The sequence below is a fragment of the Micrasema longulum genome, unplaced genomic scaffold (genome assembly GCF_059751315.1).
Source record: "Micrasema longulum isolate JH-2025_06_02 unplaced genomic scaffold, ASM5975131v1 h1tg001700l, whole genome shotgun sequence".
NCBI classification, from domain to species: Eukaryota; Metazoa; Arthropoda; class Insecta; order Trichoptera; family Brachycentridae; genus Micrasema; species Micrasema longulum.
Genome location: NW_028278878.1, coordinates 154,634 through 174,031, shown reverse-complemented (window position 1 = coordinate 174,031; position 19,398 = coordinate 154,634). Strand labels below are relative to the sequence as shown.

At 32.3% G+C, this 19,398-nt stretch overlaps 1 protein-coding gene across 1 annotated transcript; it reads right to left on the bottom strand.

Moving 5' to 3' along the window:
* Nucleotides 1-4,133: 4,133 nt before the first annotated feature.
* On the bottom strand, nt 4,134-14,848 carry LOC148274285 (uncharacterized). The gene is made up of 3 exons (XM_088237348.1): nt 14,729-14,848; nt 7,462-8,928; nt 4,134-4,229 (listed from the first exon to the last, which is right to left on the bottom strand). Exons 1-3 carry the CDS (start codon nt 14,846-14,848, stop codon nt 4,134-4,136), a joined length of 1,683 nt encoding a protein of 560 aa, XP_088093474.1.
* Between the last annotated feature and the right edge of the window lie 4,550 nt (nt 14,849-19,398).

Sequence of the window (19,398 nt, the reverse complement as noted above, 5' to 3'; positions counted from 1 at the left end):
TTATGAAGATTCGTAAGTAAGCCTGATACCATTTTTAACTAAATATTTGGTATACCGGCGACTTTAGCGTTTTACTTCAGTTTCAGTGCTGCAGAGCAGCGTTTATTTTATAATTAAAAAATACATATAATAATTTGTTACCCACTAAGTCTAAAGACTTTTCGGTGGGACAGATTTTTTTTTTTATGACAGGTTTATATAACATTTATTTTATTTATATTTTACAGGTGTATTTATAAACAGGCACTATAAAGTATCTAGAAGATATTTCTTCAGTTTTTTTTTTTCATTTAAAGATTTTTCATGTTAATGATGGTTTGAGGGAGATCATTGAACAATTTTGGAACAACGCAATTTAATGTTCGCTCTCCGAAGTAATTTGTAATTCGGGGAGCAGATGTTCGTATCTCTTTTTTGGTAGGTCAATCTGTCGAAGATGGACATGTCAATAGTAGGAATAGTCGGCGTGCGTGAATGAGAAGATGTATGAATATAGAGGAAGCGTTGTATGCAAAGACAGAGTGATGAGACGTTCTATCCTCTCTGTCTACCCCTACGAGAAAACAGCGTGATGTTTTGTTTGTTATCGTTAGCGCCGCTGCTGTGTTTGACATCGACAGATGTTTTGACACCTTGTTATATTTTGATCATTTCTTTAGTTCTCCGCCCAATTCATTTGCGAGAAGTGATTATTTCTTGTACATTAATTAGTTTAGATTTACGAAATGGCGTGAACCCTGTACTACTATAAGTATACATTGTACATATTTTAAAAAATAAAATAAATGTAATTGCCCATGGTCTCAGGCGATGGTTTTTGAGCATGTATTTGCCTGTCATACCTAAACGAGACCACTAACCCGGTTCCTGGGGGACTGAGTCACTTTCTCAGTTCTCTAATCTCATAATTCAGGCTTTGGGCTGTTGGGAGACAGTGGCGTCGGGCAGGACGTTGTGTTGAGGATGGTAGCGGAGGAACAATAGTGAACGGTGGCATCTTAAGCCCCAGTTAGCAAGAGAGGTTACTTACTGTCTTCGCGTTCAGATGGCAACCGGCCGTAAAAACAAACCTCCAAGTCCGACGTAAAGATTAAGGAATAGGAAGGCTGACCTCAAGAAAATGGGAAATACAGCCGAGAGAAAGAAGTTTATAAATATAATTGTTTTTAATTTTTGTAATACTATGCATACATATGTATCAGAGGCGTGCGGTAAGATTTTCGATTAGAGAAGCAGTCACTTAGTACTAGGTACATTTACATATTTTACATATTATGTAAAATATGTCTCTACTATCAACACAGTAATTCGAGTTTAGTGTTTCGAAATAAACTAAAAAGCAATTTTATGATAAAATTTCAGTATAAAAGAGATATATTTTATAATCGTGACAACCAATTTAAGTGATAAATGTTTTATAATATAGTAACAATATATGAAAAATAAACATGGATTGGATTGTTAGAACTGCTTCCACAGAGTACTAAATAACCGCCTTATAGGAATCAACAGACTTAAGCAGTTCCTTATTCCGAAATTAGAAGAAGCGCAGTAAAATTTACTCCAGTTTGCACTCATCTCAGATCGCCACGATTAACAAAAAACGGTTTAAAAAATATTTGTTGTAGTTACTAAAAATAGTAGTTAACTTACAGGTGATTTTATTTTGCGAAAATAAATTGTTATTGTTATTTAGAAGTTAATTTTTCAGGAAAGTATTGTTTTTATCCAATCTATGGACGGACCGCGCATGATATGTACGAGTATATATTATATATAAAGCCCCCGAGGCGTAAATAAATATAACATTTAAAGAAATTTTTCGTTTGAATAATATGTCATTCCTTTTTTAAAAATGGTTGCTGTCTCTGTCGTAATAGTTATTATTAGCTTGATATGATACTAAAGTTATTCGTTTAGCCTCTTTTGAAAGTTTAAAGTATAGTTTTAAGCCTTTGGTTTAATGGTTGGTATTATCCATGTTTAGTTACCAGTTCATGAGACATTTTTATTAATTTAATTAAATTAACCATAAAGCTTTTACTAAGGAAAGTATCAAGTTCGTCTTGCGTTCAAATTTCGAGGATTACTAAAGAACTTATTGATATTAGTTGTCAGTTTAAAAAAAAATCCTGGATGTAAAAAATTGAACCATTTTTATAATCATATTAATTAAAAAATATTATTATTACACAATCACTCCTGGACTAATGTTTCTTACTCGATGGCCAATTTCAGGTAAAAATCTTTTTGAAAAAAAAGGAAATCGAGTGGGGATAGATCCGTCTCGTATTGCAGTGGTTGGTACGTTTGATAATCATGATAAAGGTTCAGAGTTCGATTGCTGGGAAGGTAAAATATATGAAATATTGATTTTATAAATTAATAAAATAATATTATACATTTGACACTCCGGAACGTACCCTATGTAGTAGGCTAAATCGACACTGACAAAATATTATTTAAAAAAACGGTACACAGCTATTGGATTTGAAGCGTAAAACTAATTAAGAACGTACGTAACAAAATGATTCAGCTGTGAATTGAGTACGAATGCAGTACCTTATGCACCGCTTGGTGGGGATAGGAACATAATAATGATGATTTTTATATACAACAGTTTATCCAAAAAATTTCCATAATGCCGAAAAAGACAAAGTAGTTGATTTTTCATTTTCGCAGGATTGTACCTGGATTAACATATGATTTTTAAGGACGTAGGAATTATTAAAGACAGAACCCAAGGAATTTACTCTGCATTTGTTTTTTCTTTATCAACTGATTAATTTATTTATACGGATTATTTTTAAGACAGTTTATTGCTATAGTAAACAAGAGCTGTATGTTTAAAAAAAATATATTTTCCAATCTACTAACAAAACTATAAATAAATAATTGATATCATTTTGCACAATCTCTCATTAGAGTTATGGCCTTTTTAAAGTATAAACAACAATTTAAATTTATTTCAACAGAGAGAGAAAACACTTTGGAGAAGGGAATATGGAAGTCTAGGAATTTACAGGGCCTATGACCCAGATGGAAGAGTTGAGGAAATTTGGATGTTCAAATATGGGTAGAATGGTGAATGTTACACAGTGTGTAAAGTGGCTACTTAAACCAGCCAATGACAGGTCATAAACCCTGGAAATGCCTAGACTTCCATATTTCCTTCTCAAAAATGTTTTCCCTCTCGGTTGAAATAAATTGAAATATGAATATCTCCCTAGGGAGGAAATCCAGCCAGTCTGCAAGCATTTAGACATACTCAAACATTGTTGAATTAACTACCTGGTAAAAGAAGAAGTATAAAAATGTTTTCAAGCGTTGCCTAGTAAGTGATTTGGTTCAGCCGGATAAATCTCACCCACGTGATAAAGGTTTCAGCTCTTTTACTTCACTAAAGTCAACAGATGGAAGAGTTGAGAAAATGTGGATGTTAAAACATGGGTAGAATGGTGAATGTTACACAGTGTGTAAAGTGGCCACTTAAACCAGCTAATGACAGGTCATAAACCCTGTAAATGCCTAGACTTCCATATTCCCCTCTCGAAAATATTTTTCCTCTTTGTTGAAATAAAATTAAATATGAATCACTCCCTAGGGAGGAAATCCAGCCAGTCTGCAAGCATTTGGACATACTCAAACATTGTTGTATAAATAACAATCTTATTTACTCGACAACGTATTTGCAAGCAGCTTACTTTATTTAAAATTAAATACAAAAAACAAACCGCTCAGACACAATAAAATAATACTAAATATGTAGACTACAGCATAATGTCTGATCATCTATAGATAAAATATTTCAAATCTTTTATATGCAACGTCCTCTTTAACGACTGGCCGCTTTAATCCTGCGTATGTTTAAGGATTTAGCTTCATAACGCTTGATTTATGTGTCTGGATACTCTGGAAGGAAGGAAGGGATTTATTTAATATCTTAATGGCCATGATTGGAATAAAGGATGAAAGTTTCGACTTCAACTTTGCATTATATATTTGAGCGTTGGATGCAGGACGAGATGATAATCGTGGGACGGGCTTAAGGGGGGAACAAGTTTGGGAGGGACATTAAAGCAAGTGTTGGTAATTGTCAAACTTTGCTCTGTAAGGACCCTTAATGGGTTAGATCAGAGGTCGGCTAACTCTTTTTCAAGAGCCCGATCGTATAAATCAAACTCGTCATCAAATAAATCAAAATTGAATCTAGAGCAATACCCGAAGCCCTAAATAGTCGAATTAGCAGTGTTAATTAATAATCAAACTCGAGTGGCTGCGAATCGAAAAATTCAGATGACGTTTGTCGAAATTCAAGTTCTTAATGTGAATAAACGAGTTCGCTTAATTGATTTATTTGTCTGATTATCTTTATATATATAATTCCTCTGTACGTGTGATGTCACTAAACTGAAATCGGTTAACCCGTTTAGGAGACTAAACGGGTTAACCGATTTACGTGTGGTTTTCAGCGGAATGTAGATCTTTGCGCTGCGCGTGTTCGTAGATTAAAAATTTCAATCAAATCTGTAAAAAAAAGTTAGAAGCATCAATATTTTTTTCATCAACCTACCAGGGTAACAATAAATAGAAGGATATTGTTTTTTGTGTTTAAAAAACGTTTGTTTTTAAATGTTTATAAGCAACATTCGCTTTTTATGGTTTCCAATCAGATTCTTTCCTTGAATTCCTTATAAATTTTTCCTATTTATTTCTTTTTACTGGATTTTTGGTAATACTAAAGTCATCTTAACTGACACTAAATACATTTTAAAAAATCACATTCATGAATAAAGTGCACCCCTGTTGGTGAGAAAAGCCGAGTTTGACATTTGCAAAAATAATTCTTTATCTGAAAATGAATAATTTTGTGTTTTGGAATTCAACCTTACATACAAGTACCTAGGTACAAGTACCTAGGTACCCACTTGAATTCAATTAAAACAATTTTTAGTTTTGGGATTCAATCACAAACAAGTACTTAGGTACTTACTTATCAATGAAAATTATTTTGCCAACGTTCGGGCAGGACAACGTCTGTTGGGTCCGCTGGTAATTAGATAAAATTATTATAGCAATATGAAATGGATTTGACTGTCTAACTAGGGCAAGTAACCGTGTTCAAAGACAGTAAAAACAGATTATTTTGCTAGCAATAAACAGAAAAATATATAATATATGAAAAAAAATAAAAACAATATTTTTTAAAATTAGTTTACAAAAAATAGCAATTCAAACAAGAATTTGTACAGATATCATCAATCTCTCAGGCCTAATTCGCTACCAATTTTGTTGAGAAAAGCAGTCAATAACCTCTTTATTTTAGGCTTATATGTACAACGTTTCCACAGTTCTGACATTATATTATATGTATATGTTTTGTCCTATGTAAGAGTATCGTCTCTGTGTCAAAAAAGTTCTAACGATTTGTCGAGAAATCATTGGCCTAATGCTGCAACTAATTCGTTTCGTAAATTCATTTATATCATACGAGAGGGAACGAGAGTGCAATGTGTTTTGATTGCGTTAGAATGAGATGGATATATGACGATCAAACGAACTTACGAAACGAAATTGTGACAGAAAAAGCCTGCAGATCGCTATTGGAATTCTGAATCTCATAATTATAAAAACTGACGGGTGGGTGATTTGTATATTGTGTTATATTCGACACTCTGTAATCTCCATTATTTATTAAAAATACATGCAAACGCAAAATCGAAGACATGTATTGGATTCAAATTGATTATCGAGAGTCTGACGATTACAGTAAGGGTTAATACGAGCAAAGGTTCTAAAATAAAGTTATGATTTGGTTCGCGGACTGGAGTGTGTTGACCTCTAGTTAAGATAAAGGAAATAAAATGAAGCTAAAGAGAAATAAAAATAACGAGTTAGTTTAAAGTTTATCAAATAGATCCATTTGTTTCTTGATAAAGTAATTTTCAGTTTATCGCCACAAGATGGCGTCATTTTAACAAGTTGAACAATAAGAACTTCACGATTCCAATTTACCAGTGGATTTTTAAATGATTTTTCAGTGAAAATAAAGGAAAGAGGAAGAAGCAGGTAACAAATAATTTTGAATTAATATTTATTTAAAACTAAAATGAATATTTGATGAACTAACTTTGTAATTATTAATTATAAAAAAATCTTAGAAATTAAAAAAGGCGATTTATAATACAGTAAACAATTATAAATAACCAAATAAACAATGTTTACTTTAGTGCACTCCTGTCTAGTTTTAAAGATCGTATATTAGGCTTCCCTACCCTTAAATACAAAAATACCTGAATATTTAGTAAACATTGATAAGATAAAATAGGATATTCATAAATTAAGTACACACCGATAGCTTGTATAGCTTTTAATCTGGTCGGTAGATTTTTTTTACAAATAAGTGGTTAAAAACAAAGTTGTTTAATTTTTTTTTATTATTTTGTTATTTCTTTATTTAAATAGGTGCGAAGGTTTTCACGGTCACTGTTATCAATATTATGTATCTTTTTTGGGTGATACCGTGTATGTTGGATTTGATCCGACGTTTCGGCTACCATTGCAGGAGCCATCTTCAGGGAAAACTGTGTGTTTTATAGAGAAATGTATGTGTTTAAGTACTAGTAATTTGTACCGTGTCACAGTCAGCAGTAGGCACATTTCTTGTTTTGTAGGAAAGAATAATTATGTTTATGTACTAGTAATTTGTACTGTGTCGCAGCCGGCAGTAGGCACATTTCTATTCGTTTTTGTCATATGTAGTGCTGGGAACCATGTTGAATTTAATTTAAGCCCGTCGTCTTTGTTTATATTATTTGGATGTCTGTGTATTTCAATTGCCTCTTTTATTATTCGTGCACTATAATTACTAGTTTTATGTAGAATTTTTGGTTCAAAGGCGAAAAAATGTCCTGTGTCTATAAAGTGTTCCGCTATTGCGGATTTGTCTGGATGTCCAAGTTTACACGCTCTTTTGTGTTCATCAATTCTCATCTTTGCTGTGCGCCCTGTTTGTCCAATATACACTTTTTCACATCCTTGGCAACTTAGTTTGTACACGGCTTCAGTTTCCAGAGGATTTTTATCTTTTGGTTTTACTAAATGGTCTTTTATTTTTCCCACAGTCCCAAACGTTGTTGCAATATTTTGTTTTTTCAGCACTTTGGCTATCCTGTCAGTTACATTCTGTACATATGGTAGGTATGCAGTCCCTCTGGTAATATCTTCTTCCTTGTTCTTCTTTGTCCCTTGCGATTTAATAATGTTGTCAATTTGTTTCTTCTTATATCCATTATGCTCCAATGCATGTGAAATTTTGTTGAACTCTTCGCCCTTTTCGGAATCTTCGCATATTCGAGTCGCTCTTGTTAGAAGTGTATTTATTAATCCTCGTTTTTGGGCTGGATGATGATGTGAATCAGCGTGTAAGTATCGATTCGTATGTGTTGGTTTTCTATATACCGTATGCCCAAGACTGCCGTTTGGTTTTCTTTTTACTTCTACATCCAAGAATGGAAGAGAGTCGTTCGTTTGTAATTCCATTGTAAACTTTATCAGAGGATGTAATGCATTTAAATGATCTAGAAAGGTATTTAATTCATTCATCCCATGTGGCCAGACTGCAAAGATATCGTCTACGTATCTCAGCCACACTTTCGGTATAAGAGTTGCTGTATCCAATGCTGTATCTTCAAATTTTTCCATGAAGAAATTTGCTATCACTGGCGAAAGTGGAGAACCCATGGCCACTCCTTCTATTTGTTCATAAATTTCACCTTGAAATGAAAAATAGCCACTTTTAAGGCAATGTTCAAACATATCGCACATGTCTTTTTCATAAATTTCACTCAGAAGAGCCATCGAGTCTCCCATTGGTACATTAGTAAACAGCGATACTACGTCAAAGCTTACTAAAATGTCCTTTTCTGTCACAGATATATTGTTAAGAAGGCTTACAAAATGAGCCGAATCTTTTACAAACGAGTTGGTCTTTCCAGTATGTGATTGCAACTGTTTCGATAAATACTGCGCCAGTTTGTAAGTTGGAGCTCCTATATTGCTAACTATAGGTCTAAGGGGCATATCCTTTTTGTGTATCTTGGGAAGGCCATATATCGAGGGTGTCCTTGAGGCTTTCACAAATAGTGTCTGTTGCACTTCTTTGGGTATTTTTGATGTTTTCACTAATTCTCTCGTTTTTCTATCAAATTTATCGGTTGGGTTCCTTTTTAGTTTCCTGTATGTAGATGTTTCTACTAAGACGCGCATTTTCTGTATATAATCCGTTTTGTTTAATATTACAGTTGTATTGCCCTTATCTGCTGGTAATATAACAATGTCTGAATTTCTTCGTAATTCTTTTAGGGCTTGTCGTTGAGATGTTGACAAGTTCGATATTGGAGGCTTCGCTCGTCGTAGAATGATACTCGTATCTTGGCGGATTTCTTCCGCTACAACCGTAGGTAATTTGCGTAGAGATGCTTCAACTCCACAGATGATATCCACAACTGGGATAAATTTAGGGGTTATGGCATAATTGAACCCTTTTGCCAATACTTCTATTTCACTTGAGCTTAATTTGTGATTAGATAAGTTCTTAACCACCGTATTTGGATCCAAACATTTGTTGATTTTGGTCTGCGTCTTTCGAATTTTTTCAAATTTTCGTTTTTGTTTATTTTCATGGATAAACTTCACTTTTTCCGATTGACGATAAGTAATCGAATCAATTTTTGTCCAGTCATTGGGTGCTAATATTGCACTTAAGTATAAATGAAGTTTGTAGAGAATTTCAGATACACCGTTGAGTAGCTTGCGTGTATCGTTAATCCTCTCTCTTATTAAGGCTTGTTCTGCTCTCTGAAATATTCTCTCAGCTTTAGGTGATTGAATATGTCGTTTAATTGTAATGAAGTGTGGTGTGACTACCTGAGCACGGCAGCGCAACAAAAAAGATAGAGTATTTAATAGCTTGTCTCTTTTCTGTCTGTTGCTGTCCAGCAGGCGTGTAGAATTGTAAATTTCCTCCCCATAGAGGTTAGTTAAATAGGTGCGAAGGTTTTCACGGTCACTGTTATCAATATTATGTATCTTTTTTGGGTGATACCGTGTATGTTGGATTTGATCCGACGTTTCGGCTACCATTGCAGGAGCCATCTTCAGGGAAAACTGTGTGTTTTATAGAGAAATGTATGTGTTTAAGTACTAGTAATTTGTACCGTGTCACAGTCAGCAGTAGGCACATTTCTTGTTTTGTAGGAAAGAATAATTATGTTTATGTACTAGTAATTTGTACTGTGTCGCAGCCGGCAGTAGGCACATTTCTATTCGTTTTTGTCATATGTAGTGCTGGGAACCATGTTGAATTTAATTTAAGCCCGTCGTCTTTGTTTATATTATTTGGATGTCTGTGTATTTCAATTGCCTCTTTTATTATTCGTGCACTATAATTACTAGTTTTATGTAGAATTTTTGGTTCAAAGGCGAAAAAATGTCCCAGCACTACATATGACAAAAACGAATAGAAATGTGCCTACTGCCGGCTGCGACACAGTACAAATTACTAGTACATAAACATAATTATTCTTTCCTACAAAACAAGAAATGTGCCTACTGCTGACTGTGACACGGTACAAATTACTAGTACTTAAACACATACATTTCTCTATAAAACACACAGTTTTCCCTGAAGATGGCTCCTGCAATGGTAGCCGAAACGTCGGATCAAATCCAACATACACGGTATCACCCAAAAAAGATACATAATATTGATTTCTTTATTTGTTTAGGAAATAAACAACAGTCAACATATATTGCAAACAGAAAATAAGAATATATAGAAACTAAAATTGTAAAAACAGTCAATATAAATTTTTCACAGTGATGTAAGCTGTTGATTAAGTACATTAAAGGTATTTAAATAAAATAAACAAAAAATTTAGAAATGTTATGAATTTAAAAGTTGCAAATAAAAAATAAAACGAAAATGCGTGTATGTATATACATGATAATAATCATAAAGTAAATAAAAAATATTATCTTATTAAAACAACGTAAATACATTTTTATTTATTTATTTAACTTTTAGTACATAATGTTATTTTTACATTGGCGGGCTTATTGCCAAATGGCAATTTCTTCCAACCAACAAATAAAATAAAAGTTTTATTTTTATAATTCAAGTTACAGAAAATATTCAATAGAAAAAAAAAAGATTAAAAAGTTTAAAATATATAAAAATAAAAATGAATGTATTTGTTTATAAATTACCTTAAATCAAAACTCAATGGGAAAAAGGAAAAAAGAGGAAAGAGGAAAAAGGAAAGGAGGAGAGATTAAGGAAGAGAAAGGAGATGTTTCTTCAGACGTGATTTAAACAGAGATAATGTAGTAACATCTTTGATGGTGGATGGGAGATGATTCCACAGTCGAGCCGCATGGACACTATATGAGTTAGAGAAGAAAGAGGAATTGTGGATGGGTATTAAAAGAGTGCCTTGAGAATACGAAGAGGAAAACCATGAACTGATAAGCGTTGAAATTTTTCACGCAGGTATATAGGAGCGTTAGGACTATGAAGTACATTGAACAGAAGTGAGAGGGAGTGATAGTCTCTCAGCTGTCTAATTTTGAGCCATTTCAGTTGCCTACGATAATCAGAAATGTGGTCATATTTCCCGAGACCAAAAATGTACCTTATGCATGTATTCTGAAGTCGTTCAAGTTTATCGAGCTGCTCACAGCTAAAATCAGTCATGGAAACATCAGCGTAATCTAGAATGGGTTCATACGTCTAGTATTATAAACTAAGTCTGTTGTATGGTGGTAGCATGGATGCAGGATACATTAATATACAACATTTATTATTATGTAATTCTTTCTATGGGTGTTGGTTTGAGTATTAATATTTATGAATGGAAAATAAAACACTTTTGATTTGATCCGGATGCACCATGGAGGAGATAATATGCGATATATAATATTGTATTATATATATTAAATCTCCCACAGACGGCAAAGACGTTTGTCATAAAACCACGTGTATAATTGTCAAAAATGTAAGAGAGTTTTCGATTTTAATGTGTGTTTTTAGTATAATGATTTTTATAAATGAATAATTATAAATTAATGCACAGGTTTGCACTTAAAATTATAGGGTTTTCTTTAATTCGTATAATTTTAGCACACGTTTAATTCCAAATGACTTGTTTATCAGATAATTAAATTATTTGACATATTGGAAAAATTAGCAAAAAACATGATGGGTTTTTGTCAGCATCCTTACTGATAAAAGTCACCGCACGCGCCTGATGCACAAAGATATTATTATTATTTGCGAATATGACAAACTGCGAAAGTCAACAGTCTGAAGGCGAAGATCGTATGCGTCTAAATATACAGTCAATCCTGTTAAACATGTCTATAGGTATGAACTATAAACAAACACATACCCGTCACGCTTTAAACTACTCTAGAATACGAACGTATGTGTTACTACCGGCTAGCAATGCAACTTCTCGTACACGCTGGCATTCTATTTCCGATAAGTTAACGCTGAAAAATTAATGCAACAGATTCAAGTTTGTATATGATATGTTACGAGTATGTCTGTAGTCTGTACTACGCTGCACGGTTTATTGAACGCGTGAATGATATATGTAATCGAATGACTAAAATTATACAAACATATAATGTTCTGTGTACTGGCGGATTGATTGAAAATACAGTTCTGTGCGTGTAATAGAACTAAAATCCAGAACAAGCACTTTTGATTCGATGGCTTTTCTCCGGTAAGTATCCTAAAATGGCTACTCGCCGTCGAGTCAAAAACACTCGCTCAGGGTTCTCATATAATCCTTTTTTTTATTAATTTATTTTTACAGAAACAAACAGCCAATAATGATATAATAACATTAAAAAAATACGGTTGAAAGACAGATCAGCGAAGTTTCTAAATAAAAATCTAAGGTATTAAATTGTAGAACTGCTGTGGAACTTGCAGAACTATATTTTTTATAATACCTAAAATTTATTTAAACAAAACTTAAATTACTAAGAGTTTATTTAAAATTTATCGCAAAAGAGAAGAAAATATTTCTGAGAATAGAATAAAGATTTATATGCATTTACAGGGATTTTGGATTTTGTGCAATAAATTTGAATCTTAATAATTCCCCAGGAATTGGAATTCTAGTCTGATTTTTTTTTCTATCGACAGTACATTTTTATCCAAATGAGGTATTAATTTTCATAAAATTAGAATAGGTACTAGCAATGAAATGGAATGTTATTTTCGATGGAATATGGAATGGAAACGGGCAAGCGTGATAAGGTGTATAAAATTGTAAGCTATTATTTCAAACCAAAATAGACGCGTTAGGTGTTCCATTCCCTCTGCCTACCCGTAAAAGAAAATAGTTTAATGGCAATAGTAGTAGCAAAAGGAATACAATGAATCCACAGAGCAGGATTGTATTTTTTGCCGTTTGTTCATGGTTAGAGTTAAAAGATTTAAGTAAAAGTTTATCTTGCCGTTGGAGAGTTTCAGTTAGGTATCCCGTTAAGTGCAAACTTTGAAACGAAACTAGTACGAGTTGAGGTTATGTAGAACCATGTAGGTACTAACAATACTAACACGATAATAGGGAGGTAAGTGTATATAGAGACAATCAGTAGTAATGCATTAAAGATGTTTTCGGAAATACCCGCGTACTGATAACTCTTTACAACTCCTCGGTGCGAAGAAGACTCGAGAGTGGCTCGATAATTTGGGGGCCACATGAACTGAAGTACTCTCTTATGATAGAGAAAATCCAAAAGAAGTTTCTGAGATATCTCTACATGAGAGAGTGCGGTATTATCCTTGGCTCTACCCGACCGAGTTTCTCCAGGGTATGCTCGGCTACAACAGTTTAGAGACTAGAAGGAATGTGTATTTGACTACACATTTTTATCGATTGTTGCTGTTGCGGTATGATTGATAATTCTGAGATTATGATGAGCATTGGTTTGTATGTTCCTGATAATTACCCAAGACAGCGTCAGCATAGATTGTTTCATATTCCGATATACGGGACCACCCTGCCTATGGTTATGCCTGTTGGAAGGGCTACCGCTATGCTGAACAACATCGATGTTGATCTGTTCCATGTATCCGAAGGGGTTTTCCGGAGCAGGATTCTCCCAATACTTTGACATGAGTCTCTTTTATGTATTTTTTTCTTTTTTATAATATGTACGTATTGAATATATGTTTGTAATGTATATGTTATATTTAAATAAATAAATTGAATTGAATTGAATTAAATCAAATCCTTCTTGCTCTCTGGAATAAAATGCATATTTTTGTTATTATAATGGAACTAATCATATTAAACTTAAGTGAGGAAAACAACTATAACGTGCTATTTATTTAAATATTTTTTTTATTTATTTGAAGATGAAGAAATCAATTCGTAAGCAATTGAAATAAATAACTACAACTGGGTGATACAAAACTGCACATACTAGTTCTTGGAACAAAAAATCTGATAAACAGAAGAATAACCTGTTGATAGAAATTTAATATAAAACATATTCTATTTATGTGCCGACGTGACAGATTTGCCACTTTTTAAACCGGTGGATAAAGATATCACGAATAGAGATAAAAATAAAATAAATTCAGTTTTTTGTATGCGTTGGTGTTGTAGTAATCCATAGAGATACAAAAAACTGCCGACACGACGGTCAAAATGTAAATTCTATGCCATAAATTTGATATTTGTGTAGAAATCAAAGAAGCAATATTGGAATGGGCGTGGGGAATGAAGGAAATATGTAGCGCAATGCAGGGGCGTAACTAAAAATATACAAAACAAATTTAAAAGCTTACAAAAATACATAGTATTTTTAATGGATTCATCAAATGGGCCAATAGAAAAAGCTTCTGATTTTCGCACGAGTATTTTTGTCAAGAAGAATTGCGCAAAAATATTTTATTTGTAACTCGCCTCTACGGATTCACAAAAGACGATTACACATATCGTGGGTAATTAACTACTACTTGGTATCTCTAAAATTAGCATTTTTGAGTTATCCGCTAAAAACACATAATATTTGTATCTTTCTCCATGAATGCTACAAATAGGAAGTCGGGATTTATTAAAATCATATTATGATGATTTGAATGCATGCGTTGACTATTTTTAGCATTCATGGAGGAGGATAAGAAATATGTTTTTAGTGTGCAATTCACAAAGGCTGGTATTTAAGTTACCTAGCTGTATTAATTACCGTACGATGCTTTTAAGTAAAAAACACGTTTTACTACCCAGAAGGAAAAAAACGGAATTAACATGTAACATAAATAAATGAAATCGTACTCTAGAAGACTAATTATATCTTATCTACATAATAGTTTAAACCATCTTATTGGTTAACAGCCATGTAAATAGGTAACTAGAAAAGCGAAAATGAGCTCATTTAATATTATCACACTGTGCAATGTACATAAAGAGCTAAAAAAATTCAAAAACCAGACGAATAATTTCGTGATGTATGTGTGTTGCAAAGCATGCATTGATGTTTTCCACACAAGAGGTTATTATTTAGTCAATTGTATTGTTAACACCGAAAACAGCGCAAAAATTAACAACAAGTAACAAAAGGCTAGAGAATATGTTTAAATTAAGCAGGAAGCGGCTTGGTCGACAGCATAGTTTCTGAGTTTTTCAGTGTATTTATTAACCCTACTTTTATTGCTTTTTTTATCTGGAATGTCATCGGTCGCCCCTGGCGTATGGAGATTTTGTACAGTAAACTGACAAATACGAGCAGTAGAATGTATTTTCGACTGCAGTGCTTGCATTGTGAACTTTTTACCCCTGAAGCGCTTCTAAAATGAACTGCTCGCCCAACGCTTCTATTTTTGTCCGAAATCCGAGTAAAAAGTGCCATTTATTTTCATAAAAAATCAAATAAATCCTTCGTTGCTTGTAACATTCCGATCAAGTGTGTGTAAATTGTTGTCATTGTTCGGAAAACGGGTAAAATCTCCAGCCATATATTTCTCCATTGCGTACGCTCGTACGAGTCGTACGCTGGCAATATTTATTCAGCATCATCTTTGTTTGTTGGGCGTTGTATGAAAAGGATTTTGTTTTCATTTTTTTACACTTTTTGGTTGGGCAGAGTTGTAATAAACGCAGACAAAAAATTGCCAGTGTAAATTAAATACTCCACACAGCTTTCACAGTAACGAGTTTTACAGTAAAAATTACGAAAGAAAGGTAGTTTTCAAAACGTGTAATTATATGGTATTGCGACGGTAAAAAAATAATTTTGATTAGCTCTGGGAAATAGAATACCTATCAGAAATGAAACAAAAAATAGAATACTGTAAAATAAAATATTTAGAAAACCAATAAAAAAAATCATTAATAATAATAATCATAGTTTATTAACAAAAATAACAATTACTTCATCAACTACATTTACACTTAGGTTATAGATTTATCTGGATCATGCCATTTAAGAAAACTTTTAAAAGGAGAATGAAAATATAACTTTCTAAGATTCCCATTAAATTGTACGGCCAGATGTGCTTCAAAGCTAGTTAGTTATAAATAGATTTTTTTATAAGTACTGATTACATTATGAGAATTTTGTGTATTTATTTTTAATTAAATTTTCCTTATTATATTTACAAAAAATATTAATGTTGCTTTGACTGTCTTACTAAGGTAAGTAATCTTGATCTAAGATAGACATAAATATATTATTTTACTAGCCAAAAACGCGTGCAAACAAATGTCATTAAAATGAAATAAATAAGAACTTTAAAAATCCCTTTACGATACACATGTATGTTATCATTTTATGTTTTATGAACAATAAGAAACATTTTATATTGTTTTATGAGTCAAAATTTATTGAGTAGATCCAATAAATACATGATAGTTTAATAAAATAAATAAAACAACTTCATTTTAACCACTTATTTATTATTGTTTCTACCGACCGGTTTCAAAGCTATACTAGCTTCTTTATCGAGATATACTTAACTAATGAATTATATACTGTTTTATAATATCAATATTGTGCTTCGTATGGAACTAATAAATCAAGTCTCTTTGTATTATAAGGATGGGAAGAGTGATTTGAAATGAATACGTTCTAAGTTAGACAGGAGTGGATTAAAGAAAATATTGTTTATTTGGTTATTTATTATTTATTTCCTATTATGAATCACTTTTTAAATTTCTTAGATTCCCAAGTTGTCTAATTTTAATATTTTATTTTCAAGATGAAGAACTTTTAATCATGATTTAATAATTTTAATAAAGTAGCTTTGAAACCGGTCGGTGGAAAAAAAAGTGGTTAAAAACAAAGTAGTTTTATTTATTTTGTCATAATGAATTACCACAAAGTTAGTGCTTCAAATAAAAAATGAGAGTTTATTTGGAATACTGAATATCAAAATTTGTTAGAAAAATATGATATAAAAATACAATAAAGCATAATACATAACTCCGAATCGCTTTAATTGATCATAAATATACCTACATTAAAATATGGTATTTTGTTCTATGTACGAGAATATTCAAATAAATAGTTGTAATGCGTTTATTTTAAGTAATAATAATTCAAAATCAGTAATAGTATATTATATATCAAAATAATATTAGATTTACTTGTTTTTTATATACGCATTATAAAATAAGGTCACTTTTAATCTCTCTCTTTCTCGCGAATTGTAAAACTGCTTGAAAATAATATTTGACTCACTGTAAGGGTGAATTAAAGTAAATAAATGTCAATATTAATAACGGTAAATAACATAATTGATGGGGTATTTAATCGATTTGTAACGGCTGTCAGTTTTGACTTGTTTAAAATTTACTGTACATACCTTCTCGGCCTCGTGGTGTTAGCGCATTCAGCGCATTTGCCTACCATGCAATAGGTCTCGGGTTCGATTCTCAACATGATTGATATAAAAAAATATTTAAAAGGGTGTTTTTACACTAGAATATTTCATAGTATATATATGTATATATGTGTGTGAATGTATGGTTATGAATGCATTACAAGTGCCCCGACTCAACACGGATTTTCTAGCGAGTCAGAGCAAGTTCATAGACATGGATCGTTCCTGATTGTGTCGCTATAAACTGTGTCTCTGTCCTTAACAAATGTATGTATAATGTTATTAATATATAAATAAAATAAATAGTCCCTAGACTGGTACCCTAAGGCGTAAGACTGATCACCATGTAATAAAAACGATCAAGAAACGCTGTGATTGGTGTACCAATGCAGTGCCCTATGCACCACTAGGTGCGTAAAGAAAATGATGACGATGATGTACCTTATATTAATACTTGAAAATGCATAAATAAAAACACATAGTATATTGTATTAATCATAAAAAAAAAAATATTGATAAAAGATTTATGGATTCATTTTAAATCGGGTTGTAGTCGCGTGACTAGTGTTGCGGACTCACGGAGGTCCGAGGTTCGAACCCCCTAGACCCCAACTTGATTTTCATTTTCTAGTGGTGAGTTTTTTACAATTCGTTGAAAATAGCTACAAAAATTGAAATATTTGGATAAATTATAAGAACGCTAATATTTCGTTTTTTAAGAAAAAAATACATGATACATACTTCATTGTAATTAAGTTATGTAAATATGTATTTTTGAACATTTTATACATAAATAGTACAAACAAGAAAATTGAAATATTATAAGAGAATAAATCATGAAACAAATAATTATTTTGCTAATGCCTTGTCGACAAGAAAGCTAAAAGAAACCGTTTGCCTACCATGCAAGAGGACTCTGGTTCAACATGACATAATTGACATAAAATAGTTTTAAATAACCAATAAAATAAAAGGTGTTTTGGATTTCAGTTCCAAAACTTGGGCAAAAATAGAAATAGAAATATTTTTATGTTAATTAATTGATTGAATATCAGTACTAGTATTAGATGGTAAGAGAAAGGAAAGGAGGAGATATATTTAAAAAAATGTGTGATATTTCATATTCTTTGGATTGCAACCTGAACCGTAAGACTGCTCATCGTACGTTTACATAAAAAAAAAATCAAGATACGCTGCGGTTAGCGTACGGATACAGTGCCCTATGCACCATAAGGCAGACAAACACACACACAAATTGGCGTTTTGATTATTGAATGAACTTATTATTTCTTGTAACTTTTATGTATTAAACACCATGATTCCTAAATAAATAAATAAATAAAATTTCTGCGCAGCAGATAATCGTTGGCTTTTATAAATTGATTTGAGTCTTCATCTTCACTTCGACTTGAAGCGGATTATTACTGCACTAAAAATGACTGTGGCCATTTCAATAGATCGAAATAATAATGAAAAATGCAGATGTAGAATAAAATACCGTAAAGTTGATATTAAAAGAAATAGCTTTATTCCGGATTGAGACATAAATTTAGATTGCTTAGGAAAATTAATAAAACCAAGAAATCAGATAATCTAAATCTGTCGTTATTATAGGTACAGCATAATTAAATATTTAATAAACCTTTGTGTATGTGAGCGAAACAAAAAGTTTTTATATGAATCATTCAAATGTGCTTACCTACAGAAGCAAAAATTGTATGGTTACTTCATTCTCAGGCAGGCAGTAACATAGGCTTATGGAACATTTTTTTGAAGAAGATCAAATTGAATTTATGATGCGAATATTGAAGGATGCAGAAAACGAGAAAGACATGACATGATAAATGCATAAAATACTTGAAGATGAAAAGTTTGTGTGCTTGGACGGTATACAAACATGATAACTATTTTTGAAAAACGCACGGGGTACCGACATGGATAATTTTATATTCAACAAATAGGTTTAGTTTCAGGGTGCGGAAAACGGGACGTGGAGAGACAAAGGTAAATTTTGACGATTTTAGTTAGGTATGATTAGTCCGGCGCGGCATGCCGTTGTTTTTTCGCACAGTATCTGGGAGACATTTGAGAGAGAGTGATGGAAAAACATTGTTCAATTACCTATTCATTAAAATTTTCAGCCAACGCCTGTAATCTTAATTCTTTAGATACGGTGTGCGGTATGTGGAGGGCAAGCTGTTCAAAATCAAAATTTAAAGGAAGGTTTTTATTTATTTTATATGCATTTTATATTTATTGAGTCATTAAGCCATTTTGTGCCCGAGTCCCAGTATAGTTTAATTTATTTATTCAAATAAATACCACATAGGGTGGTTGCCACAGTAATTGAGAACCGTTTTTTCAAAATCGACATTCGCTTGAAACGTAATTTTTCAGGAGAGGGTTTTTTGTGGTTTTCGTAAAATGAACGCATAACATTTATTTATTTTTAACCATTACAATGGTATCCACCATATTTTCCATATGTA

Bases quoted from the DNA above. Each gene is read 5' to 3' on its own strand.
- LOC148274285 (XM_088237348.1), bottom strand. From the start codon at position 14,848: ATGCAAGCACTGCAGTCGAAAATACATTCTACTGCTCGTATTTGTCAG. The intron at 8,929-14,728 runs GTTAATAAATAC...TGCCGTGCTCAG, and splicing joins AAAAAAGCAATAAAAGTAGG to GTAGTCACACCACACTTCAT. The intron at 4,230-7,461 runs GTATATAGAAAA...TCGACTATTTAG, and splicing joins ACGGCAGTCTTGGGCATACG to GGCTTCGGGTATTGCTCTAG.